Raw genomic sequence first — 26446 nt, 5'->3', positions numbered from 1 at the left:
CAACAGTCAACTGCTGATTAACGTTTAGTTAACGGCTACACTGACCGGGTTAACATAAGCTAACCTTGACTTAAAGGCTGTAAGGTAGTGTTAACTTGGTCAGCTGTCAGGGCACAGTGCTAATGTTAGCTAGCACACTGTTAGTGGAGCAGGGCTGAAAGTAAAATATATCACCGTTAATTAGCTAAACTGGAGACTCAGTAAGGTAAAAAAAAAAAAAAAAAAAACAGACCTCTGACCACTGAGTGGAGTTAATGACTGACATCAGCCTGATCTAGACTGTTTATCAGATGGTTTTCTGTTGGTGTAATTTTGTTCCGCTATTTCACATCAAAGATTACTGGGTGTCGTTTATTTACCCCCAGAGAGGGCGGGTGTGGCGTGTTGTAAACTGAAGTTCCCGGATGTGCCGAAGTGCTCTTTAACGTGCCATTTCTCCTTTAGCTAACAAGAATAACCTTAGAAAAATTGAAGTAACGGAGTGATTAAAAAGCTTTATATAAGGGAAGATACTGAACATTTAGCCAGTCTTTCTATTCGGCATTACTACAATGCAGTTATCAATCTTTAATTGAAAGCGTTAGCTAGTAGCTGTTAGCTAGCGGTACCAGTTAAAACAACAACTGTAGTCCATCAGGTTTCTTGTAGTTTTGGTTTCTAAAATCCGTATTACATTTGCCACTGTAGAGATTTAAAGTTCAACCAAAGTTTACACCGTCCAACCTGCCGGTTCGCTCATCTTTATCCTGCCAGGTGAGTCTTTTAGTGAACTATCCAGGTGACTGAAGTCCTCAGTTTGTCCCTCTGAGTTCTAAAGGCACGTGCGCACGAGCACGGAACGCGACGTTTGGCCCAAACGTGTAAAAAGTGCGCGTGCACCACAGTGGCAGACTATCCTATTTCTTTCTGTCTTTATTTATTTATTTCCAGCTGAAGAGTTAGAGTTACAGTTAAAGATTGTGGTGGGAAAGCAAACCATGCCAGAGACTTCCTGTCGCCAATGACTGGGGGAAAAATCAGCCATGTTGTCATTCAAAAGCCTTAAACCTGACCTATACTACATTTTTGTGGGCAATGCCAATATTAAAGAGGTAAAAATCAATCATGATGAATTGGCTGATATTTTAAAACAAACACATTACTTGTCAAAAAGTTAAATAAGGACTCCTTAACCCTTATTTTGGTTAATGTGATTTTGTATTCCCTTTGGTTAAGAAATGTGACAAAGATAGCCACTGAGTTTGAAGTTTTATAACTGAAAAATAGTTTCAGCTCTATGGTTGACAGCCAACCTAAACTAACTTCTTGTTCTTTCTCAGACTACAGCTAAATGCTGATATCATATCTGTGATCAGATAAAAATTGCTGATTCATTGGTCAGGCTCAAGTACTAAACAACACATCCGGTTTGTTATGAGAATTGTTAACAGAATTCACTGTTCCAACATAAATGACCACACAGAGTGCAACAGCTTTACACTGTATTAGTTTTAATGAAAAGCGAACAGCAGTGTAGAGGAATGTGGTTCCACTTTGATTTAATGCAAATATACAATGCAAACAGATCTACAAAGCCCAGAATTACTTTATCTATACACGTCAAACCACTAGGGAGTTCTATATACACATATACGTTAGTTAGATACAAACACAAGAGTTAAAAAAAAGTCTAACAGGGCTGCCAAACAACACTGTCTCCCCAAAACAGGAATACCTGTACAGTGTGCATTATCAGCACATGCAAATGAGAGGAGAGGGTCATGCACGAGGTGAAAAATAAAAACAGAAAGCACAGAATAAAAAATTTTTTGTTCATGTTAAATATATCATTCAAGTTGTGTGTGAGTATTTTTGGCTTCCAGTGCATGTTAATTTCTTTTGCCTGTTTCACTTTGTTGAGTAAGAGTGACCAGTGTGTCATGGTTTCATAATGAACTTATTAAACTTATTAAATTTCCAAACAACAGTCAGTTTGTTTTCCTCAACACCAGCTTAAAGCAACGTCAGAGCAACCCAGATATCTACATCAATCTCAATAAATAGATAAGTTATGAGTAGGGGAATGTGGGGGGTCATCAACAGTAATACACTTAACTATTTACAGCTGTGAGAAGCAAGCTAGAGGTATTCCTCTGGTAGTTGTGAAGAATCATAACACATCTTTAGTTGTGTTTCCAGTGTTGCCATGCAGAGTTACTTTACATCAGCAGGCTGGAAGGGAGAGAGAAGTTTGGGGAAACAGACCGAAGGATGGGGGTATTTCTAGCACTAATTTCTTCTCTTCAGGCAAAGCTGGTTTACATCAATATTAAGCGCTACTGATACCTTCCCCGCTCTTTTTCTGTTAAAACTCTGCAGAAAGGCGAGGCTGAGTGCCAAGCACCCACGGAATAACATGTTTTATGTGCCGAGCCAAAGTGGAAGTTGGGCGTTACTATAAGTAATGTAGACATAATGTAGCCATCTGTGTTAGTAGAGGCAGAGGACAGTTACAGCAAGCGGAGTGGTTGAAACTGAGGAAAGGACAAATCGCTATGTTCTCTCGTTAATGGCAAGATTTGTATTAAATAAATAGTGTCCCTCTCAGCTGCATTTATTAACAGGTTGCATCTCCTCCTCAGCCCAACCACCAGTTTAAAAAAAAGAACTGTGGGTGTGTGACTGGAGAGGAGAGGAGGAGTACTGTGTGAAAAAAGTGAAGAAAACTTGAAGGAGTTGGAGAGAAAAGGGCATGTTAGTAACATTTGACAATAAAGGGAGGCATTCTCTATCTCCCTCCTGTTAGCGTGCAGCCTCATTCACGGGAGCGTCCCACGATAGCCAGGATGTAGAGGAAAATGTTGATGATGTCGGTGTAGAGGTTGAGGGCAGCAAAAATGTACTCCTCTGGACTCAGGGCCAGCTTCTTGTTGCCCAGGAGAAGCTGAGTGTCCACAGCCAAAAACTGCAGAGAAAGGACGGTATTAGTCGTTTCACAAGTGTTCTACACTTCCAAGATAAATGATGTAAAAATGTATTTTATGAGATAGTTATGAAATAGATAGAGCAGTTAGATTTGGCTCTCTTTATGATGTCATAGATGTTATAAAGGCATCTGTTGATCATGTGACCTCCCCCGGCTGACTGTCCCGGCCCACTGACAACCTCCTAAATCCACCTCGCCATCGCCATTGTTTTTGCGGCGCATGTTCATATATGGTGACCACAGTGGTGGGCCGTCAGGGCCAGCAAGGCCTTCTCTGTGGCCTAAACTCAGAATCACTGATTTACGTTTTAATATTTTCCCATTAATCATTTTAGATTATTCCTAACAGTCTATTCTCTTCATTTCATAGTGTGTCTCTGTGTCTCTGGGCTGGGGTGCTTCCAGCAGTGTATGTCTATATTAGAGCTTTTATCCAATCATATTTCAGCCATCATGTGTTGCCAGGGTCAAAGAAATCTGCCCTGAGGCCTTCAGAATCAAAAGTGCAGGCGCCCGTAGCTTAAAATACATCGCACTGAAACTGTTGCTCTAACCAATCAGATTTCGAGTTGGTGACCCCAGGGCCTCCTAGCAGGCGTACGATGATGTTAGTATTTTCACGTCCTCTCTTTGGCTGGTCAGAGAGCTTAGCCAAAGCTAGCGATTCTTATCTGTAGCGACCTGCACAAGCTAAAACTTTATCATAATCGTAAGTATTAATAGCAGTTTTTTTAACCCACAATGGCTGACGGAGGAGAAGATGTTAATTTGGTCGCAGATCTACTTAGAAATCCATTTTCAAGGCGGACTTTCCAAGAAAAGCTGGACATTTTGAGGAAATGCCGGCCCACCCCGAAGCTAGCAAGCCTGTCCCAGCCGGGAAAAGGGTTCGTCCGCCACTTTCAGGTCAGCAACTACGAGCGGTACCCTCGGCTTACAGGCTCCGAGGAGCAAATTGTGTTGCTGAGAATGTCTGGTATTGGCAACTGAACGACTCTGTGTTTAATGCAGAGTCGGTGGTTAGAGTGTTTGGTGACTTGTTGAATTCTTCTAATTGGGTTTCTTGCTTTAGTGACGTCATTCATTCTCGTAACATGAGATACCTGTCTGCAATGCAACGTCCTGTTATTACTGCCTTTCTGTATAATATTGATGGTTTCTATAGCCATGACGTCATAATGATGGTATTAAGAGGTGGTTTGATTCAGGTAGGACGCCACTGAAAGCCCAGGTGTAAAATGAACGGCCCGCCACTGGGTGACCATGATATACCGTACATGTCTATTTGCATTAAAGATCATATTGTCATACATATCTAAATCTTATAAGTGTTGGACGTATTATGACACTCAGGCCTCATACTGTGAGAGAAAACACAGCCCCGCTTTTATTTGACTGGAGCCACTGTTTTGATGCAGTGACGGTGCCAATGCAGGCGGCGAGTTGAAGTTTAAGGCTCCACTTTTGCTGGAAAAGCAATGCGATGTCATTTGGCCTGCAGTGGTCAACCAAACACGTGTGGGCGCACATTCCTGGTTGATTACTTAGTAACGTTGATTCTGTATTTCTACTGTTTACCCTGCGATCTTTCCAAAGCAGTAAATCCCTGCCCCCATTTTACAGTGTTTTGACACCTCAGTAACCTTTAAACCCATGGACGTATTGACCCCCTGGACCGACTGATTGAATCCTACTCTTTGATAAGTTGTCTACTTCTTTTGTTGGCCCCAAACAGTTTTTACCCTCTAGATAATAAAATATTGTAAGTGTTTTAACTGCTGTTTTGGTTGAGTTTGGCTCTTATAATACATGGTCATATATTCAGATCTGAATAGCAAAGTTAGTGTCCCACTTTCCTGCTAAGCATGAATCTTTTTCCTACCCTGTTTGTGAATTGGTCTGTAACGTTCTGCAGATGTAATGATCCCTTATTGAGCAGGATAGAGTTCACTGGAAGGTGGGAAACCGTCTATGCCACTGGTCTCATAACTGTATCCAGACGACGGGACACCATTACCCCACAAACATCAAATTACCCATCTGGAGAATTTATTTACAGATAAATTAACTGCCCTTGTAAATAATGACATCATTACTGATGATCATTACTGTTGCACTAAATGCAAAATTTTCAACATAAAAGCAAAAACCAAGCTGCAGTCACTAAAACTGGAAGAGGGGATGACATTTTTTAAAGACATGAGTGTGAAACGTACGCAGGTGAAGAGCAGGGCCCCCAGTGAGGCGTAGACGATGTGCAAGATCCTGTGGCGGATGAAGATGCAGAGGATGGAGAAGAGCAACAGTACGATCAGGCACACAAACAGGACGCCCCGACAGGAAGTGAAGTCATACTTGCTCTGTGGTGAAGAAGGAGAGAAAAGACAAGATGTTGGGAAATATGAGCTGTGATGAAACATGAGACTCACAGAAATTTTATTCAAATGCAGAATAATAAAACATAAAAAGCTGGTTTTAATATTTCTCATATATTTTTATATATGTATTAATCTTCTGGAGTCCAGGTTGATTTTGATTTTATTTTGTAGACTTTCTATGTATTTATTTCTGTCTTTGTTTAGCACCTTTCAAACTCTGCTTACCCCACATGAAAAGAATATTTTTTCTGCACCTCAGGTATCAGCCTGATGTCTCATTTAGTCAGTTTAACAAAGTAAAAAGCTAATAGGAACCCAAAAAAATGACAGACACCTATAAAAATTCTAATTTACTCAACAATACTACAATATTATTGTAGAATAGTTCTATGTTGTGAAACACACCTATAGAGCAGAGAAATATAAGAAACCAAATTATATTACAGTATATCTGCATGTAAAGTGATTTTATTTAAAACTGTTATTGTGTCTCTTGCATTCAAAGTGTGCATATCATTGTAAATCACTAAAATATTGATAATTTACTGTTGAAAATATTTAATGGTCTTGAGACAAAAATGAGGCACTGTGTGAAAACCAGCACATCAGGACTTTAAACTGGTTTTCTCAGCTTGTTTCTACACGATATACAAGTAAAGTTGCTACTGTAAATAAAACATGCTCAGTGTAATCACTGATTAGCAGGCGGACTCCAGAGGGATGAAGAGCAGCTATAATGCTAAAATAACAATATTCCCATAGAAAAGTGTGACCTCAGTGGACAGTGTGAGATTAACAGGGTTGCACACCTCATTGGGAAACAATTGAACAACTCAGATAACGAAGTGGAGAGACGACCTTTGTCTGTGTGTGTGTGTGTGTGTGTGTGTGTATGTGTATGTGTGTATATATATATATATGTATATGTGTGTGTGTGTGTGTGTGTGTGTGTGTGTGGATATAAAGACATGTATTGAAGGAGCTGTTTGTGTGTGCTGACCTGTAGTGAGAAGAGGACGACAGTGAAGCAGACCACTGCAGTGATGCCCACGGCCATGATGACAGTCTCTGTGTCATAGAAGCTGGCGATCATGCCCACCATGTAGGAGAGGCTTAGGGTCAGGATGGACTGCAAGACACAGAAAACACACAAATGATGATGCACTTCACATGTTGTAGATTCAGGTGACAATTTCAGAGCACCCTTTTACAAGGAAGCACTTTCCTACCTTTATATTTAACTGTTTGATAAGTAACACCGGCCTTTAGGGCTTCTCTAGAAATCTTAAATTGATGTAATCTGTACACTGACAGGCACAGTGTTTAAGTACAACTTGGTGCAATGTGGAGATGGCATAGGCATAGTTTGACTTCCAGTGTCCAAGTAAGTCGTGACAGTGTGGAAAAAAAAACAACAAAAAAAAAACCTTTACACTTTTGTGGCGTGTTTTAATCCACCTCCCTACACCAGTGCAGGCAAAACTAGCCAGAAAGTACAGGTACTTTCTGCAGCTGAATCACAATAAAAGCCTTCCAACTGCACTCCCTGCTTTACGTCAAAGCTGCAGCGGGAAAATAGAAGGTGAAAACCCTTTGGCCTGGCTCACATCAAGGACATCATCTTCATTATAGATATGTTATTCTGGAGTATAACAGAATAACAATAACTGACTGATGTGGAAGTAATTTATTTGACTTAAAATCACACACAGAAGTGAACAGTTTGATCAACAGATGAAAAAAATGTGTTTGTCAGCTGATCAGAACTGAAATTACTGTGTATGAAAATTTGACTGTGCTGTGTACAAACACCATAGATGTACTTCCCTTAAACAATACATGAATATAGTTGTTATACAGTATTTGTCCCTTCATTCTATTTCTCTCCATCTTCTGACTGTTGGCCTCGTTCTGAATCACTTTCAGAATATTTTCCTCATCAGCTGCTTCTTATTCGCTTTCTTCATGTTTCTGTTTCTACTGTTGCAGTTTCAGCTCCTCCCTTACTTCTGTCTCCTCTCTGCTCAACCCTTCACTCACTCTCTGGAAGTATAAAAAGCCACTGTCTGACAGTCGAAAGCATTTTGTGTCTGACAGTTCATCAAGCTGTACTCAAACCTGCTCATACTTAATTACAACAGTTGTGAGTTGTGATGGGAATACAGCTCATATCGTATATTTATCTTCTGATTGCATTTGATTCTCAGGAGCATCTACAGCTTTGCGTTCATCTAAACATTTTCATCGTTGTAGAAATGGTTCACACATTGTGTGCATATCAGAGGACATGAATCTGTTTATTATGTAAACAGAATTTAAATGTGGGCGCTTTACACTTTATGATTTTGTATTCGATCAAGTCCTTACCAGTGCAACCAAATTCCAGGGGTGCTTGCGGCGGAAGTCTCCACAGCAGCTGAGGACGATCAGAGCCACAAAGAAGACTGCATAGGACACATAGTATGTCCATGGATTATGTCGCACAAACAACTTGGCATCATCGACGAAGGTAAAGACAGCAACGAAGGAGAAAGTGACCAGGAGCTGCACTGTGAGGACCATGAAGACCTGGTGGGAAAGGGAAATGATGCAATTTTTGGTGAGATGAACATTTTTTTGTGTTCTTTCATATTGAGTTATATGTTCTGTATTTGCTCCTTTATTAGACCCATACAACACAGTTAAAGACCTACTTTTCTGATGAAGGCTTGTCGGATGGTCTTGTCCTCAAAGCCAGAGTTGGTGAATTCCTCATTGTCGTAGTAAGATGGAGGCCCATCACCATGGTAACCCGGGCTGCCGGCAGGTGCTGGTGAATATCCACAACATTTATTTTAAAAAAGGCTGGAGAAATGGACACATGGCTGTGGTGTTTTCAGTACACTGTGGTTGCAGCATTGATCTTCTCATTGATTGCCAACTTATGTGCGTTTAGTCGAGAGTGGAGCCAGCAATGATATAAATGTGATGAATCCGTTTACAGAGAAAACTCTATCAAAGCAATAAAGCAATAAATGAGCATGACTTAAACTGAGCACGCTGGTTTCTGTCAAATGACATGATGTGCTCACTTTCTTGGAGGTACAGCTTGTTATTAGACCTCTGAATGTGTCACCAAGGCGATAAACCAAGAGTAAGGTCCAGTCGTAAATGTTACAAATTAGTTTAACCACTCACCTATGGGGTCACCAGGAAAGCCTGGCTGTGCATGTCCTTGCTGATAAGGCCCCTGAGGGTAGGGTCCCTGTGGGTAGGGCATCTGAGGATAAGGCATCTGAGGGTAGGGGCCAGGGGCGAAACCTGGGCCAGCCTGGGGGAAGCCCGGCTGTCCGTAGCCGGCTGCTGGTGGGTACGGTCCCCCTGGGGCTTGGCTGTAGTTGGGAGGTGGCATGCCGAAACCTGGCTGAGGGGGTCCATAGACGTTGTTATGAAGTGGGTTGGTCTCACCCATAACAGGGTATCCACTCTTGTCCTGGGACATTGTGTGGGGGAAGGCTCACTCTGCTGCTGGAACAATCTATATGAAGGGACGTAGAATTAGGTTTGCTTACAAAATCATCTGTATCCAGCACAATCCAGCTAAGCACATTTAAATCTATGACCATTCATACAATTTCAACATCTTTAATACATCTCAAAAGTCCCACATGGAAGCAGAGAAAAAGTAATGACAGTACACTACCTAAGCCAAATTGGCAAAGACACAAACACTGCATCTGCTTGATTAAAATGGTGACAGGCAATCAAACAGGATAGCGGTATAGAGCAGAGCTGCAGCATACTATCATTTTGTGCCATTTTACCTTACTTTTTGGAAAACCACCCTATGGGTGATCACGAGGAAAAGAGAGGAGTCAATACAGCTCTTTTTAACGACAGAGACTGTTGCGACGCCTGCAGTAGAGGAGAGCACAGAGGCCCAGGAGGAGACCGGGGCTACAGGGGATGAAGAGCAACTGGCTGTAATCAAGGCCTTGAAGGCCTTGAAATGGTTCAGCAAGTTCAGCAACCAGGGCATCAAGGAGAAGAACACATGATTAAGTAAACATTGAGGTCATGCAGACGAGCATGTCACCTGTTGCCCAATATGCTTCTATTTTATCTGCTGTAGTGGGATCAGCCTCACTGCTCACTTCATGGATTCTGATGACTGAAGTACTTTAAGGAGAAAATGTGTTTATTTCTGAACGTGGTCATTAATCAGCTCCGTTTACTTTGAGTGATTTCATGAGAAAGAGGCAGAGCACTTAACTACAAGACACATCAAGAAACAGAGAGTACTTCACTGTGTGAATTATTATGTCTTTAAGTGTGGTATTATGTTTTTGGTTTTTTTGCCCTGATGAACAAACTTTATGAATAAATGATGCACATAAAATGTTGATAATAATGTAAGGCTTTCTGCTGATGAGGGAGGAGAAGAAAACTATTTCTAAGTCCACACTCCTATAATCCTGTAGTGTTTCACTGAAGAGCGGTGGGCAGCAGCAAGTGATTTTTTGTTGGAAAATAGGCCACAAGTTACTATCAACACCAGATAAGACACCTGCGTCACTGTGCTCTGAGAGAAATGTGTTACTTTACCTTGACAGTGTGAATTTAATGTGTGACAGATTATAAACCACCGCAATGAAATAATGCACCCACACTTTAATCTTATTTGGGTGACCCCACTATCTAATGGTTCACATTGGGTGAATGTAATTAGTGCTACCAAATTGACTTGAATTTATGTTGTGAATTTTTTCATTATCAGTTAATTTTCTGGTTATTTTCACAATTACGTTTCAGTCAGTTTTACTCAGCCAGGTGGGGGTCGTGATGGGGGAATTTGGTGGCAGTAGTGAATAAACACCGGAAAAATTATTTTGTTGATCTGAAACTTTCCCAATGACAAGATTCAACCAGAGGTCGGCTGGATCCCTTTTACAGCAGTGAGAATGGTGGATTCCTGTGAATTAACCAGATGTCACACCTACATAAAACTGTCACTCTCATACACTGGCTTTATGGGCTTAGCTAGCAGAGAACGCGGAGCAGGGATGGACGCTGCGAGAGAAATGAGGAGACTGCAAACACTGTTCACCCTAGTTACTATGGACGCAGGTGGTGCCTTGGTAACCAAATGTATTATTAATTTGATTGGCCTCAGGAAGAGACCGGACATACTGGCCAATACTGCAGTGTACCTCCCCTCCCCCCACCAGGCCCCTGCACAGCCAACAGGTCTCTGTGCTATTTACATTGCAATCTATAATGCTAATGAAGCATTGACACATGCGACACAGAGCTGCACACTGGAAAACAGAAATCTCTCCGTAAGTGAGGTCAGATTTACATGGCTGATTGGTGATTTCACTTGAGCTGTGCAGGTTTGCTGAAATGGCCCACAGCCCCCAGAGGAAAACTTGTGCTGAGCAGGATGGGAGCCAAAAGCCATTCCCCTGATTGCTGACTTCAAAAGAGAAGCTCAGACTGACTTCACAGTGGTGCATAGACTGGGGCTGTTTAAACTGCAGCTACCGTTTGTATACAGTACAGCTACAACACAAGAAAACACACTCCTTATGCTATTTCCCCCCCACACACACACAGCAATCAAAGAAATATACAGGTGTGCAAAAATATCCATTGACTGGCAGATCAGACAGCTAAAAATCATGTTTCTCATACTCCCCCTATCCTTCTCCTCCTCTCTACCCAGGCCACACTGAATTAACTGTGAGTGTTATGCAACACTGCTCTATTTCGCCCTGCCAAACACACCCAGACTCCAGTGTGTGTCCTCATGATCCCTGTCTGTCCATCACCAGGACAGTGCAGTGAGAGACTGCAGACAAACATGGCAAGTGCTGGCTCTGCTTCATACTGACAGTCTCCATTTAGATCATAACAGATTACAATCATTATCTGAGGAGCCAAATCCCTCGCGGCTTTTCCGGACAACAATGGTTGTGTAAGGGGGGCATTTGTACTCTGAGCGCAGCAGTTTTGCTGAATTACATGAAAAATCCATTCATCTGCCATATCAGTAAAATGTTTGTACTGTAGTCAATTTTGGTTTACTGTAAAGAATCACTTTCTGGTTTTGAATTGAAAAAGACTTTACCTATGATTGTGTAACACATCAAAGGTTTTGTCTGCTTGCGTCACACAACACAGAGCATCTGTCGACTGAACGAAACCAGAAATGTAACTGAATGGCCCAAGAGTCCTTAACTCATCATGTGACACAAACAGTCAGAGCATGTGATGATCTCCCTGTCCAATGTCCATGTAAAGCATTTAGGTCTGTGACTCAGGACCTGACTTCCACATCAGGGTTGAGACTGAAATCACATTCAGGATAATCATTTTGAGGTAAGAAACAATGAAACAATTTTTCCATCAATAAAATAATCTTATAGGGCCACAAAATGTCAGAAATCAAGTGAAAAAGGCCCATCATGATTTCCTTAAGGCCAAGGTGATGTCATCAAATTGCTTTTTGGCAGACCAACAGTCCAAGTACCAAAAGATATTCAGTTTATTATCACAAAGCACAAAGACAAGCAGAAAAATCTCATAATCGAGAAGTTGTAACAAGGGAACACTTCAGTAACTAAGAGTGTTAATCTATAATTACAGCTTCTTCTGAATCAGGAGTTTGGACAACAGAAATGTATAGAATGATAAGATGATAAAATTATATCATCCAAGTATGATTTTGCAGAACCTCAACAAACACTATCTGAATTATTAAGTCGCTTCACACACCGCTCTGATCTGTCTGTATTTTGACTGTGTATGATGGATTAACGTCAGTGACACACCATGCAGTGAAGAGAATGAGACACTGATGTCTGAAACATGAAGCATGAAGTGTCAACAGCTAGTTCAGTAGATATTTTGATAGCAAATATATTTGTCTAATGACATTGATGTGTGTGGATGCTATGACTAAAAAAATACTAGACTGATGTCAAAAACTGTAAACAAATATCACTGTTTTTAAAAGAAGAAAGGTTAAAGGCACTTGAGTAATGGCCATTAAAAGTTAGTCCCCTCTCTGCAAGCCACTCATCTCACAAGAACACACAGTCAAAAACCACAGTAGTTTCAATCCATTAACCTCAACAGTTTCACTTCCATGTCTGAGAAGTGGTCAAACAATATAGTTTTTATTTGTATTTTTTTTCTCATGGTGAGTCAGTTTGAGGCACTGTATGAAGGGCTTTACAAGCATTACGTGGGAGATTTCAAATCCTCTTAGGAGAGACGCCCCAATGCTGTGGATAAAGACAGTGCTGCTATCCCTATGGCCTCCGCTGATAGCTATTGCTAGGGGAATTGGGTTAAAGGGAGGGATTCAGAGAGATAGCCAGAGAGCCACATTAACACAATTAAGCTAGCACAATACCTCGACAAACCCATTTACAACATGCTATGTGCATGCCCGAGCAATGCCAGGAAACACAGTGACAAAACAGGAAGGGCCCCACAAAGCAGTGGGGCCTATACCAAGGTCAGCATGTTAAAAGGAGTGGGAGGACATATCAGATGGAGGGAAAATAAAATGAAAATACCACTCATTTTAAAGGCTAAGTATACAATTTTTGAACATGCAATCCTGTCTAAAAGCCACACAGGGCTTCAAAGAGTGATATCATTGAACTACATAATTAGACCAAATAAATAAAATGCTGTTTCATAGCAGCATGACTGACTGACTGTGTGGTCACATGGTTGTTTGACGCAATCAACCAACCGCTGAAACGGCTGAACTTCAGTCAAACTCCCCAAAGAGCTCAGTGCACACTGATACGATGATATGATGTTATGAAATTGGAGTCCCTTGGACCACCTGGTAGATAAATCCTGCACTGTGTTGCTGTCTGTCTATCTGTCGACAGATGCAGCAGTCTGGTAAGATATTGTCATCGTGACCCGCCGTGTCAGCAGCAGCTCTGGTTATGTCAAACCTGCAGACACTTGGCCTTGTGACAGATGGCAGCACTTTAGGAAGGTTAGCATAGTATGACAACATCCTGCTGCCACCGTGAAAGAAAGCTCTATTTCTCTTTATAAGTGATAAAAGCAGTTAATATCAATTGTTATAACAATGTTTTATTTGTTATTGTGTATCGACATGAAAACCTCAGATTAGTCATTATGACATCAACATTTCATGCACTATAACAACATTTTCCAGTACTGACATGTCGTAAAAACAGGAAAAACATGTTGTAATAAATTGAAATTATCTTCTATTTTTTTTTTAGACTATTTTTGGGGCATTTCAACTTTTTTTTATTTATCTATTTTTTTAAATGGTGGGACAGTGAAGATGGGAGGGGAAGGGGGAGAGAGGATGACAAGCAGCAAAGGGCTGGAGTTTGATTCAAACTTGTGCCGCTGCGGTACCGCTGAACCACCCCCACAAATTAATAGTATCTTTAGGTAAGAAGAAAATGCTTTTTTCCTGGTGGCAGCAACACATCAACGTAGCATAGCCATAGCTCTAACAAAGCATGGCTAATTTATCACTAGCTTAGTGGTGAGACGACTTTTCACTTCCTACAGTGTGTAAGCAGTTGGCAATTTTCAGGAGGCGGTGTTGGCAAGATGGCTCCGCTCTATTGCTCTGGTCAATATATAAGCCAGCTGATCTTTGAAAATCCAAATCTTGCCAAACAGAACTCAAGAGTAAGCAAAACAGACTCATCCAAATGAATAAATATACCCCCTCCCAATATCAATCAATCCACAGGAAAACTGAATGGCACATAAATGCTTTTTTCAGAATGAGGCAGTTTCTTAGTTTAAGTCTATTTCACAGTCAGGTGGTGACACAACAGCAGAAACATCCATTAGCCTCACTTATTACAAGTCTCCTCACATTGTTTCTCCACTAAATGATTATCCACAGGCAACAGTTTTAATGTAACCACCAACATTACAGAAAAAAAGTTCCCTCACAATCCCTCAACAAGCCAGTTGAGTCCAGCAAATCAATTTAAAACAGGACAATAAGAAGAGCAAACTAATTTGCTCACATGGCATCATGCATGTCCTGGTAATAAGCTGTCAGGGAATAACAGAGAGGCTGTTTGTGTGAGCTGATGAGCGTCATGTTTAGGTGTACTGCCTTAGCTTCAGTCAGCACTGGACAGCCAGACTGTCGATTGAGAACCTCAACCTATAACTCTGTCAACCTCTGAATAAAAAACATTCATAGGAGAGTTGATAAAGACAGCATAAGATCTAGGCTGTAAAGAGCTGAGGATGGTTTTTCAGTTGATTGCTCTAAAATGTACTACTACACAAAATATATTAGGTCTGCAACTGCCAATTTTCATTACAGATTATTGAGCACATTACTTTTCACGGTGCATCTATTAACCATTTCTATAAAAAATAATACAATTGTTAAAGCTGTCCCTCACAGTACAAAGTGACATCTTTAAACATCTTGAAATGTCCAAGACATCATAGGAAAGCTGCAACTCTTGACATTTGAGATGCTGGAACTTGGTAATATTCACTATTTATTACTTAAAATATGACTTAAATGATTACATCAATTATAAAAACAGTAGCCAATTAACTAATCAACTAATAGAATAATTGCTTTAACTTTGATAGATATCAATATCATGACATAAAATGATCGCAATAGAGGATTTTACCCATATTATCCTCTGTAGGCAGGTGAAACGAATATGACCTGCTATCTGTGATCAAATCCACATTACAAATCATGTTTGGTAAAATAAAAACAAATTCATTGAAATTGATTTGATCTCTTAAATGACAGAATATGGGGGGAAGCCCAGGGAGATATCAATACAGTAAATGTTTTGTTTTGTCCAACCAAAAATTAAAAACTTTAAATGTGTATACATGTATGTAGTTTACTGTTATCATAGAAATTACGTTTACAATGAAATAAGGGAGAGAAAGGCAGCAAATTCTTAGATTTGAGAAACTGGAACCAGTAAATATTTGACATTTTTGTCTCAAAAATATCTCAACTCAACTCAGTTCGCCTCAGTTTCTGTTTCAGCGTGATACGTTGTAACAAATGTTGCCGCCGACATGTGCTAGATAAGGTGGAAGGGTAATCAGTAGAAAAGCACCACAGATATGTCCTATATGTGATGTACAGTGACTTCTAAACACAAAGTAGACTGAACTAAAACAGCAGTCTGGTCCTGTATTTAGAGGTTATGAAACCAAAACAGAACCATGAGGCCAATATAAACAGTGAGCCTCGTTTTCATGCTGCACCTGCAGCGGGCGCACCTCCATCTAGGCCTCACCACCGCAGATAAATGCGACACTGCGATCATCTGTTACATCAAAGTCACAAATAATAGCCCCAAGGTATCCAGACTGTCACTGCAGAGGAACACTAATAAAATGCTATTGATCGGGCGACTGATATCCGGTATTCCTGGTCGCCATGATGAATCCTTAAAATAAGGATGCTAAACAATAATAATTGTTTAGCTCGACGACCACACGCCGCGCCCCCACGTTTACAGTGCCGAGCTGTCGGCTCCTGTTAAAGCCACATTTCTGTCTCCCAGTGTGTGGCTCACTGTTTATAACTAAATATTTGCTGTGTGTTATCGCCATCTGTTTGATTAATTTACCGCTTTCTATCTCTGCAGTCGGTGACTGACAGTTGGCGGCAGGCAGTGATGCTGACGGAGAGCCGCACGACCACCCTACTCACCGAAAATAACTGATTTAAACAAACCGCACACACGGTTAACATATCCGAGCCAAAGTCTGACGCTCTTACCTTTTTTTATGTGATTATTTCGGGGTAGCTGCCGACATCAAGTCTCCCTCCTCCTCCTCCGACGCTCTGGACTCAGACTGACCAACTGGGTCGGCAGAGAGCAGTTGACGTTACCGCACGACGTCATCACGTGACTTATGGGAACCTCCGCAACGTCCCGCTGCTATAATGACGCAGTGTGTTCTTATATAAGGACGTGCGGGTCCATGAATAAGTTAAAGGTCTGTACTAGCCACTAAAATACCGCAATAGGAACATCTACACACTGCTGGAGAGATGCCTAAATAAAGACTCGTGCTCAAGTGTAGTTTGGAGGTACTTCTGTATGCAGACGTTGAATGCAACTAAAATTTAAGTACCCATATTTTACTCAGCCACCAAACTTACAGTACAAATTTGAGGTTCTTACACTTTGTTCGAAACTTTTCTTTTTGTGTCACTTTCTCCTAAAAAAACCCTTAATTTCAGTGGGAAATATTGTTGCCTACTTTTTACTCCATTGTATTTATCTGACAGTTACTAGTCACTTATCAAATTAAAAAATCACATAGGAAACTATCCAGCAAAGAGTTATTTCCCCTGTAGACTTAAAAGGGGAAAGAATACGCGTTTGAGGCCCAAAGAGATAATTAAAAAAAAGAGCAAGATCAGTGAAACATTTGAAAATGAATACAAACTTGTGGAGTAAAAAGTAAGTTGTTTTTTCTTTCCTTTCCCATTAATCATATCATGACCCCTCAGATTTAGCTTGTGTTTCTTGTGAGGCATAATAGGACTACATCTTTTTTTGCACTAATGTAAGATTCTGAATGCAGGAGTTTCACTTGTAATGGGTTACATGATTGTTCATTCGAATGGTGCTATACAAATAAACTTGCCTTGCATTGATGAAAGGCAAAAATCTGAGTGAGTATTTCCATGTCTGTTTATAATTAAACATTACGGTGGTTTGCTGCCAGTCATCCGTGTCTGTTAAACATTATAAACTGTGTTCAGGAAAGACAAATCTTTTTATTTCTGTACACATTAGAGGAACGCTGCTTGTTGCTTCTATATTCACATGAAAAGTTGTTTTTTTGTGTGCATATAATCAATTTTAACAATTATTTGCATATTTTACAGTTATTCTGTGTCCATCTGAAGCCAACTGGCTTAATGTGCATAAGACATTAAAGCTATAGTTCATTAGCTACATAGATCAACATGAAAAATCCTGGCTGGTTTAATGTTGTAGAGATCAGAAAGTATTCGCAGACTTCTATTGACCCCCTGTTTGTGATACTTGGTTAAAACACAAATGTATTTAGGAATATTTAGCATGTGATTGTTGACAAATGGTCTCTCTACAAATGGACAGGTAGACAACTCAACATTTCTGCTGATAATATGCTGAAAATATACATATTCCCAAAGAAATCTGGAAATGATGACAAACTTATTGACACAGCTAATGTGGGCTTTCAGGAGTGAAGGCCCATGAAGACCTCCTGAATCCCTGAGGTCTTCACTCTCTTTGCCCAGTTGGTAATTCAGCATTGTGAGAAATGCTGTAACTTGCTGAAAGAAAATACACATATGTACACATTTTCATGAATTGCTGATACAGTGTGATACATGTAATATGAAGTCAAACTGGATTTTACAATATGTGTACAATGTCACTGATGGCTTCAATCTACACAGTAAAAAAAGAGGTGTTTGACCTAACAGTCTAATCAGTTTCTTTTTACAAGTTCTCTTTCAGTCCACATGCCTACTGTCCTAGTACAAGGCAAACTTTATTGTGTTTCCAACCACACATTGCCCCCACAGTGTGTAACCAGGGACATGACAGCAGTTACTGGTTGTAAGGGCGGCTTTGAAGCAGATTGTCCAGGTCAGTCTTGTTGATGGTGCCGTAGGCCTGGGAATAGCTGCCCAGTTTGGCTCGAGGGTCGCCTGCAGCTGACACATTACAGTTACTCTGAAATACTTTTTTGCTGAACCGTGGCAGTGGCCGAGTCTCGCGAACCTGAGAATTTGAACGCTGGTTCTGGATGGGAAGAAAAATATAGGTAGACATGACAGACATTCTAGCTATACCATATTAAAGCCACCAAGCTGTAAAATATATATATTTTTTAAATACCAGGCGTGCAGATGTGACATAAAGCCCAGAGGACAGCGATGGCTCATCCTTGCGAACCAATGGGTTGTTCTGGGTTTGGTTTAGGGTCAAGGAGAAAGACCGGTTATGGGCTACAGGGGCTGAGCGACCACGGTGGAGAATCTGGTCCATGGACTAGTTAGGGTGGTGATAAGAGACAGAAAGAAATCAAGAAAACAAGATTATAACACAGCAAGAGAAAACAAAACTGAATGTTAAGTGGACTTCGGTCTGTTGCTTACCACATTACAGTTGGTGCCCTCTGTTGGTGATGTTGTTGCACTTCCATTACTGGCCTGCTCCACTTGTTTCCTGCTGGCTGCAGTGGAGCGGTAGTGATGAGCTGGACCCCGGACAAAACCATCTGAATTAAGAAAAGAAGACTGTGACTGTGTGGACTTTTGATTTAACCAAAGACGTCAAATGAAAAATGTCTAAACACTGAAAATCTTTCAAGGACTAAAATCCAGTCTAAAATTGATTAATTTAAATCATGAGCTATCTGACCAGTATATTATTACAAATCTGAACAGAGTGCGTACAGTACTTTCAGTTTTTAATACTCTATGCAGTAAACATGTTTTGGTCAGCACCAAAAAGGTACAGAGATCTGATGGGCAGCCCTGTGTAGGACAGATAAATGCAGACATACTTGGGGCATGTGTGATGGGGTTATATGTGACTTTTCCCAAGTCTGGGCTTGCTAATGGACTCTCCACAGCAGGGGGGGCTGGCACATTCACAGGTTTGGTGATGCCTGTATGTGAAGGCACGTGGCTTGTCTCAGTCTTTTCATGTTGCATTTTGCCCTCATTGTCATCATCGTCACTGCTCTTCACTGCTCCTGGGCCCTTCTCTACTTTATCCTTCACACTGTGCTTCTCCCCACTGCTGACGCAACCTCTGTCCTTTGGCTGGATGAGCTTTACCATCCCCTGATTAGTTCTCCTCTCCAGCATCATCTGCAGGTAAAGGAAAGGAAAATTAGGTTTAATCAGTGTCAGATAAAAAAAACAACTGTATTTTGGAAAGTGTGCTTGTATATGGTCTACTGTATAAAAATGAAATGTAATGCTGCCTTCTGAACATTAATGATCTATTTTGTACCTCATAAAGTTTGTTTCGGTACTGAACCACAGATAATTGAACATCATCATCCACTGCCAGCACTACATCATAGTTGAGAGCTGGCTCCTTGGCTGGACTGTGAAACCTCCAGGGACAGAAAATATAGTTATGGATAAAAGATAGCACTTTATGGTAATAACGCAAACATAATGATACAAATATTGATTTCTGTAGTCTCGATCTAGCACAGGCAGCATAGCATTCAGAATAACTTATTGATTCTAACTGTTCAGCAAACAAAAGAGCAGAGAGGAAAAACAATTGGTGATCCTTAATACCTGGCTACATAGGGGTGTTGGAGGGCTTGTTCAGCAGTCAGCCGCTTGTCTGGGTTGAAAACTAGTAAACCTTTCAACAGGTCCAAAGCATCAGAAGGCACAGATGGCTGGAGAAGATCCTCCAAAGGCACCTGTGGCCTGGTGACAGAGGAGTAATGTTTCAGAGAATACTCCAGTGGTTTAGCATTGCACGCCTACAGCACTGTTGTATGTAGTATAATTTGGTCTATTAAGTATGTAGGTACTTATTTAACCTGCCACTCTATCCCATTCACTCCACTAAATAACAACGTTTACCTCCCTGAAGTGTCTCCCTTTGCCCTCCTCTTGTTTTCCTTATGTTGCTGTTTGGTCTAGGTTTGTTTATTTGTTTTTGTCTTTACAACTTCCAGAGTTGCGATATTGTAGGTATAGTTAGAACAAACTTTGGTGATATGTAATTGACTATGTTGCACTTTCCCGCTTTCAACAATGAAATTAGTTGCACAGATATTATTCAATGCAATTGTCTTCCTTGTGAAAACATGACGCCTACGTTGCCCGCAATGCAAAGCAGCCTCAAGCCACTAATCAGAGATGAGGAGTGGGCTGCAGAGGTCTGGTAAGCTCTCTTCATTCTTACTCCACACCCCCAGAGCTGGTAGTCTTCAGCCCTGACTGATGCTGACTCAGCCACTTGGCAGTTCATTAGACTTCATGCAGCTCCGTCTGGAACGGCTTTATAGAGACAGACTTTGATGTGTAAAATAGGTGTTTAACTTCAAATACAAATAAGCAGCAGGAGGAAGATAATCAGGTGTGTGTATGTGTTTTTAACGGAACTGTTGCCGTTCCTTTAATAATCCTGTCCTGTGCAGAGGTCAGAAATATAGCTGGGAGACAAGTTGATTCTTCCTACTGACTCAAACATCTCATCATTCTCTGCAACACATGTCCATCACACCTCATAAATCCACATGGTGGGCTATTTAAGCTGTCATTGCTTAGTTCATGATTTTGCTTTGTCACTGCTGTGTCATTGCATCTCTGCATTAACCACTGCTCGTGCTCTCTCAGCATGTAATCACCTCCACCACCTGTATACCTGTAGGCTCTGATCACTGTCCTCCCAGTGGAGGGGAGGAAATTTGTTATCATCACTCCCTAAATTAGCTATGCGCCTGGGGTGACAAGGTCAGAAAGTCGCCACGCATCAATTCTGCACGCTCTGTATTCACATATAAATATTCTAATCCGTGTGAATTAAAATGCAACAGGTGCATTGTTGGTTATTTATATTTCCATGTACATGAAATGACCCCCCCCGCCCACCAATGTTAACATGATCTGCGTTCACAACATAAATAAAACAAAAGAAAAGATTTTTCTTACTTCAGTAACATTCTCTGAATGACAGAGGATCCATATTCAGACTTGATTGCGAGAATATCTGAAAATTAAATTGCATTGAATTAACTCATAGTAATGAATACTGCCCATTGCTAAAACAAACTGTGTGGGGTTTAAATGAATTTAATACTTAAATCACCTTCTGGGCTGGGGTGTGGTATGGCACTCATGATCTTCTCTATTTGGTTGATGGTGGATGTCCCTGGGAACAGGGCTTTTCCCAGCAGCATCTCTCCCAGGATACAGCCAAGACTCCACATGTCCACACCTTTTGTGTACCTGTGGACAAGATGCACTCCTTTTACAGTCAGATAGGCTCTGCCCCACTTTCCAAAGAAGTCCTCTGTCCCTTCAGTTAAAATGCTATGTTATCTTCATCTTTCATCAGTGTTAAATCAACTGTTGTGAAGAAAAAGCAGAAGATACTGACAACAGATGCTCATCACAGCTGATACCTTGTGGATCCCAGCAGGATCTCGGGAGCTCGGTACCACCGCGTCGCCACATACTCCGTCAGTGCTGGATTCCCACTGTCCTCTTGGACCTGGTTGAGTGATCTGGCCAAGCCGAAATCACACAGCTTGACAACGCAGTCACTGTCCAGCAGCACGTTGGATGGCTGTGGGAAACGCGGACAAGAGAAACATTACTCACGAGGACAATGATGGTTTGATTTTCACTTGTCTACAGAGAGGTCAGGGCCAAGGTATGAAAACAGAAATCACACACGGCGAGAAAATAGGAGTAGCAAAAAAAAAAGCCTCTAGTGTTAGAGCCATTTTATGTTGCCATGTCAGCAGATTTCCTGCAGACTTGTATTGCTGTTTTGCAAATGTGATTACAAAAACACAATATTTTGGACAATATAGCTTAGATTTTAGCTGATTTTTTGACAACTTTTACAATCTATTAATAACTCAAGTAATTTGTCTAGCAAAAATACCAGCTCAATTCACTGGTTCCAGCTTCTTAATTGTGAATTTCTGCTTTTCTGTTTTTTTTGTCGGTGTATATCTGTGGTCACACAAAACAAGCAATGTGGAGCAAATTGACAGGTTTTTTTTAAAACTATTTTCAGACATGTCATAGACCAAATTATTAAATGATTACTTGAGAAAGTATTTCGGACATTTATCAATAAAGAAAGTGATCTTCAGTTGCAGCTCTACAGTAAATACATAAATACCATATTCCAAATGTTCCACTGAACAACATTTAAGAGCACCACAAAACAGTGATAAAGGAAAACACTAACAGGCCTATGTGATACAATCAAAACAAGCAAAAATAATAAGTTTGTTACTGATATGTTTAAATAACTGTCATGTTACCGTCTGTATGAATTAATCTATGACTACTGCTTAACATTACCTTCTGGTCCCTGTGGATAACATTTCCTGAATGCAAGTATTTGATGGCTTTGAGGAGCTGGTAGATCACATAACGTTTGTGGATGTCTTTCAGCAGGGTGCCTTTCTTTATCACTGCATGCAGGTCAGTATCTGGTACAAAGCAGAGAACAAAAGCTGATGATAATACGACCAATGATCAGATTGTAATCATCCTCAATTATACTATCATGATCATTATCAACTGTGATTTCAGCATTGAGTTACTAAACACATGCTCCTCCACAATCACAGAGACAATGATTTCAACCAAGCAGCGTTCTGAAAATGGACAAGAGAAACAGTGGGGGACTGTGCTGGGATGCTGGTGTACAGTCATGGATTAGACTGCAGAGAGGCGGAGGCCAATCTGTGAACTCAGCAGTAAGACAGCGCAGTCAGCCAAGAGAAGCAGAGGTCCTTCCACACATACGCACACACACACACACACACACACACAGGCATTTATTTTCAGTGCCAAGTTTAACAGCCATGAACCACTGTAGCCTTCACTCTTCCCCATGTTGACAAGTCATAATGACGATTATTTGTCGAAGCTATGCTTGTGTGCAGCACTATAACCTCCAACACTCACCCATATATTCAAAGATGAGATAAATGTCTTTATCATTTTGCGCTCTGATGACATTTAGAAGTTTGACGATGTTGGGATGATCTCCAAACTCCTGCACACAACACAGAAACATTTTGTTAAAGACACCGCACAAACATACACAGAAAGCCCACTCTGGCTACTGTTTGACCCCTAATAACTGGCAGGTATTGTGTCAACGTTGTGTAAACAAACGTTTCGACAGAGGTTACATAACGGTCACTATAAACCCCATGATTGGTCTTGCTGGAAGATGACAACAGCTGATTAGGGGGCAGCGGTACAGCTGAAGGTCACATGAATGTAGGTCAGCAGATAAAGAGCAAAACAGGAATGTTACACAAGTATAATAATAAAGTTGAAGATATTTTGATGCACTTAAAACTGACAGGTGCTACTTCAAGCTGAGCGTATCCGTTGCCACACTTTTATCATTCTTGGTACAAGTTTTACTGATTTATAGTGACTTTACATTAAAGCAAAAGTTTTCAGCTGATTTTTGCCACTGTGCAATTTTTACCATGCTATACCAGCATTGGTCCACATATGAGTATCCACACAATGTCATGGCTCAGTGGTTTTCACACAGTAAACACCTGCAATATTAGTTTTGAAACCTTTACAGCATGTTTCGACCTATAAAGTAATAAATTATGATGAAACATTAGCAGATGGAAGAATTAGCAGTCCTATGCCAGAGTAGGAAGGGCATGGTGCAACTACTGTAGTAATATCATTGAAACCAACTATAAATAATTTACTTATAAAATGTTTGGATAAAAGGAATGTAAAAGGAATATCCCTGTTGTCATGTGTGCATATTTTTCAAGCAATTGGGAGTATCTAATATTTTGTACATTTCACTTATTCAGAAAGAAAGAAATAATGGAAACAAATGTGAAGAGTTTGGTCTGAGATGAATAATCCTTCAGTCGTTGGGACTTTGTGACACTTAAACTCAAATACAAGTACTATTGTTACCTGTAAGAACATGATTTCCCTGAATGTCCGCTGCAAAAGGAGAGAAAATAAATTACAGTTAGGATATGAAGTCTATATACAATGTGCAGCCATAAACAGGGCACACCAATGTTTCCTGTTCCATCTCTTGTCTTTCTATTGAAACAAGCAAGGGAGCCAATTTATACAGAGCGACTACATTAGTGAAAAAAAGGTTGGGAACATTAGGCTGAAGGTATGAATAAAGTTAACAGGTTAAGATAATGGCTTGTCAAACACCTGGGCATCTGTTCTGTTCCTGAAGGCATCAAAGATCTTCTTCACAGCCACAATCTCGCCTGTTTGTCTGTCAACTGCTTTCCAGACAATCCCATAAGCCTGAGACAGATACAAAACACTGTTAACACAACATCTGGTCACCTCTTCTGCGTGCAGGAGGCGGCTTACACTCTGTACCAAGTCAAACTTGAACAAGGTTTCAACTGCAGATTTATGGAGAAGTAAGTTCGGGAAACACAGTGGTCAAGGCTGTAGCTACAAAAGATCCACGCAGCTCTTCCATCTTCAGACAATAGATACCTGAAAACCCTGCATAAGTTTCTGTTCATTTTGATTATATGTTGTTTAATTCATTTAGCTGTTATATCATATATATTTTATTATGGTCTAAAACACTTTTCTCTCTATTGGTCCCAAAATATGTCAAAATTAAGGGCACAACGCAAGTTCTAAAAATGTGGGTTTCTGCCTTTTAAAAACCCACTATGTGTAACTTTTATTCAGAAAACATAAACTGCACTTCTGATCATTATATTCCTTGAAAGGAATAGGGTAAGGACATGACCTCAAAGGAAGCTACAGCCCTGAGAATGGCCTGATGTAGGTCAAAGGTTGTGAAGTCAAGCATAACAGAGGCAGCAGTGAGGCCGGAGATCAGAGCACGCTCCTATTGTAGAGGCACAAGGAGTAGCACTGTCACTGTGGGAAGGGGACACAGTTTAGGTCAGAACAATTTAAACCAACTTCTCCAGCTGTAAAAGTAATCTCTGACTCACTGAAGATAATTGGCACAGTGCACCTCACTATTGTTTTTGCTCCCTGAAGCATCACTGTGCAGCATACCACTTCTTTACTTGTCAGCTGTAAACAGGTTCAACAGCTGTGTAACATGAGTCACAACCGGCCGGCCTCAGGTATGTCTAGTTAGTCAATATGACGTGGCAGTTACCACCTGGCCATCTGAGGCACAGCAGCAATTTGTGACTCTCTGTGGACAGCTTATGGAAAGAAAGCAGGCTGTTCTTAGTTATGTGGCAACCATGCCAGTGGAGAGAAAAACAAAAGGGCTTGGAGTCTAATGGGAACAAGTATCCTCACACATCAGCTGATCTGCAGAGTAAGAATTTGTCCTGCCAAAGTAAATAAACCCCTTGCTTACAACACTGGTATTCACTGAGGACCTTAAGTCTGGATCATTTTAGGAATTTCTCTTAAGGCTAAAGTACAGAGGCGGCTTAAAATGGATGTGCAGGTACAGAGCAGATTGATGTTAATAGGGGTGCAATCTGAAACAGCATTTAAAGTGTTGGGTGGTTTTTTTTTTGTAAATGGATTGAATCCAAAATTGGATCCATGCCAAAGGTGCAACAAGGAGTTTTGCCTTGCATTGAATAGTGTGGAGTAAATTAACTTTCATTTCTCCAGCAGAGACACAAAAAGTCACTCACCCCTTTTCCAAGTCTCTTCTTGATTTCATACTTGAGAGAAATGTGTTCCTCCACCTCAGACACGTTTGTTGATTCATATGTTTTGCTCATTTTGTTTATGCAGAAAACACCACCATACTCCCGAAACAGCTCGGTGTTGAATATCCGGAAAACTGCTGTCAAAACGTTCAGCAGCAGGTCCGGAGCTGCAGCATGAAACTGAATAACAATTCGCACAGTTAAAAACAAATGAATGGAGGCGATAGTCGAGTATTTCCGTTGATTATCTGGCAACCTCCATGCGACCCCGTGTCTCTGCTTGCGGTCAGCGTTGCTTGCTATTCAAGTCAGTCGGTGGAGACGCAGCAGGTTTAAACTCCATTTAGAAACTGAAAAAACACTCTCTGTTTCATCCGCACTGGACACACTGATGTTGTTTGTCAAGCTAAGTTTCGATACTCCCACACCGCTGCTCAGACGAACCGTAGACTTTTGTCATTACCTGTCGTCCTGGTAACGAGTACTCTGCTTCTTAAAGGGACCGCCGTAAACACGCACACACTTCCGGGTATACTCATTCATATGGCGGGCACTGTGTGTTGTCAAGGAGATTAGCGCTGCAGGCGATGGGAGAGCATTATGGCGTTATAAGAGGATCTAAATTTATTAATTATACACACACACTAAAGGTTTTCGCATCATGGCT

The 26446-nt window shown here is 40.8% G+C and overlaps 2 protein-coding genes across 2 annotated transcripts; both read right to left on the bottom strand.

The window, feature by feature from the left end:
- Window positions 1-1480: 1480 nt before the first annotated feature.
- grinaa (glutamate receptor, ionotropic, N-methyl D-aspartate-associated protein 1a (glutamate binding)) lies at window positions 1481-16218 on the bottom strand. The gene is made up of 7 exons (XM_070846873.1): window positions 16133-16218; window positions 8521-8860; window positions 8037-8152; window positions 7711-7911; window positions 6344-6472; window positions 5182-5325; window positions 1481-2944 (listed from the first exon to the last, which is right to left on the bottom strand). The coding sequence occupies exons 2-7, from the start codon at window positions 8822-8824 to the stop codon at window positions 2795-2797; spliced, it is 1044 nt and encodes a 347-aa protein (XP_070702974.1). The 5' UTR covers window positions 8825-8860; window positions 16133-16218; the 3' UTR covers window positions 1481-2794.
- Window positions 16219-17053: 835 nt separating this feature from the next.
- mapk15 (mitogen-activated protein kinase 15) lies at window positions 17054-25915 on the bottom strand. The gene is made up of 14 exons (XM_070846159.1): window positions 25762-25915; window positions 24314-24412; window positions 24056-24085; window positions 23057-23147; window positions 22445-22575; window positions 21529-21692; window positions 21213-21352; window positions 21056-21113; window positions 19685-19822; window positions 19386-19491; window positions 18931-19240; window positions 18521-18642; window positions 18261-18413; window positions 17054-18164 (listed from the first exon to the last, which is right to left on the bottom strand). Exons 1-14 carry the CDS (start codon window positions 25849-25851, stop codon window positions 17970-17972), a joined length of 1827 nt encoding a protein of 608 aa, XP_070702260.1. The 5' UTR covers window positions 25852-25915; the 3' UTR covers window positions 17054-17969.
- Window positions 25916-26446: the final 531 nt, after the last annotated feature.

The sequence above is a fragment of the Pempheris klunzingeri genome, chromosome 16, assembly GCF_042242105.1.
Source record: "Pempheris klunzingeri isolate RE-2024b chromosome 16, fPemKlu1.hap1, whole genome shotgun sequence".
Lineage (NCBI taxonomy): Eukaryota > Metazoa > Chordata > Actinopteri > Acropomatiformes > Pempheridae > Pempheris > Pempheris klunzingeri.
Note: the sequence above shows the minus strand (reverse complement) of the source record. Positions and strands in the feature narration are given on the sequence as shown.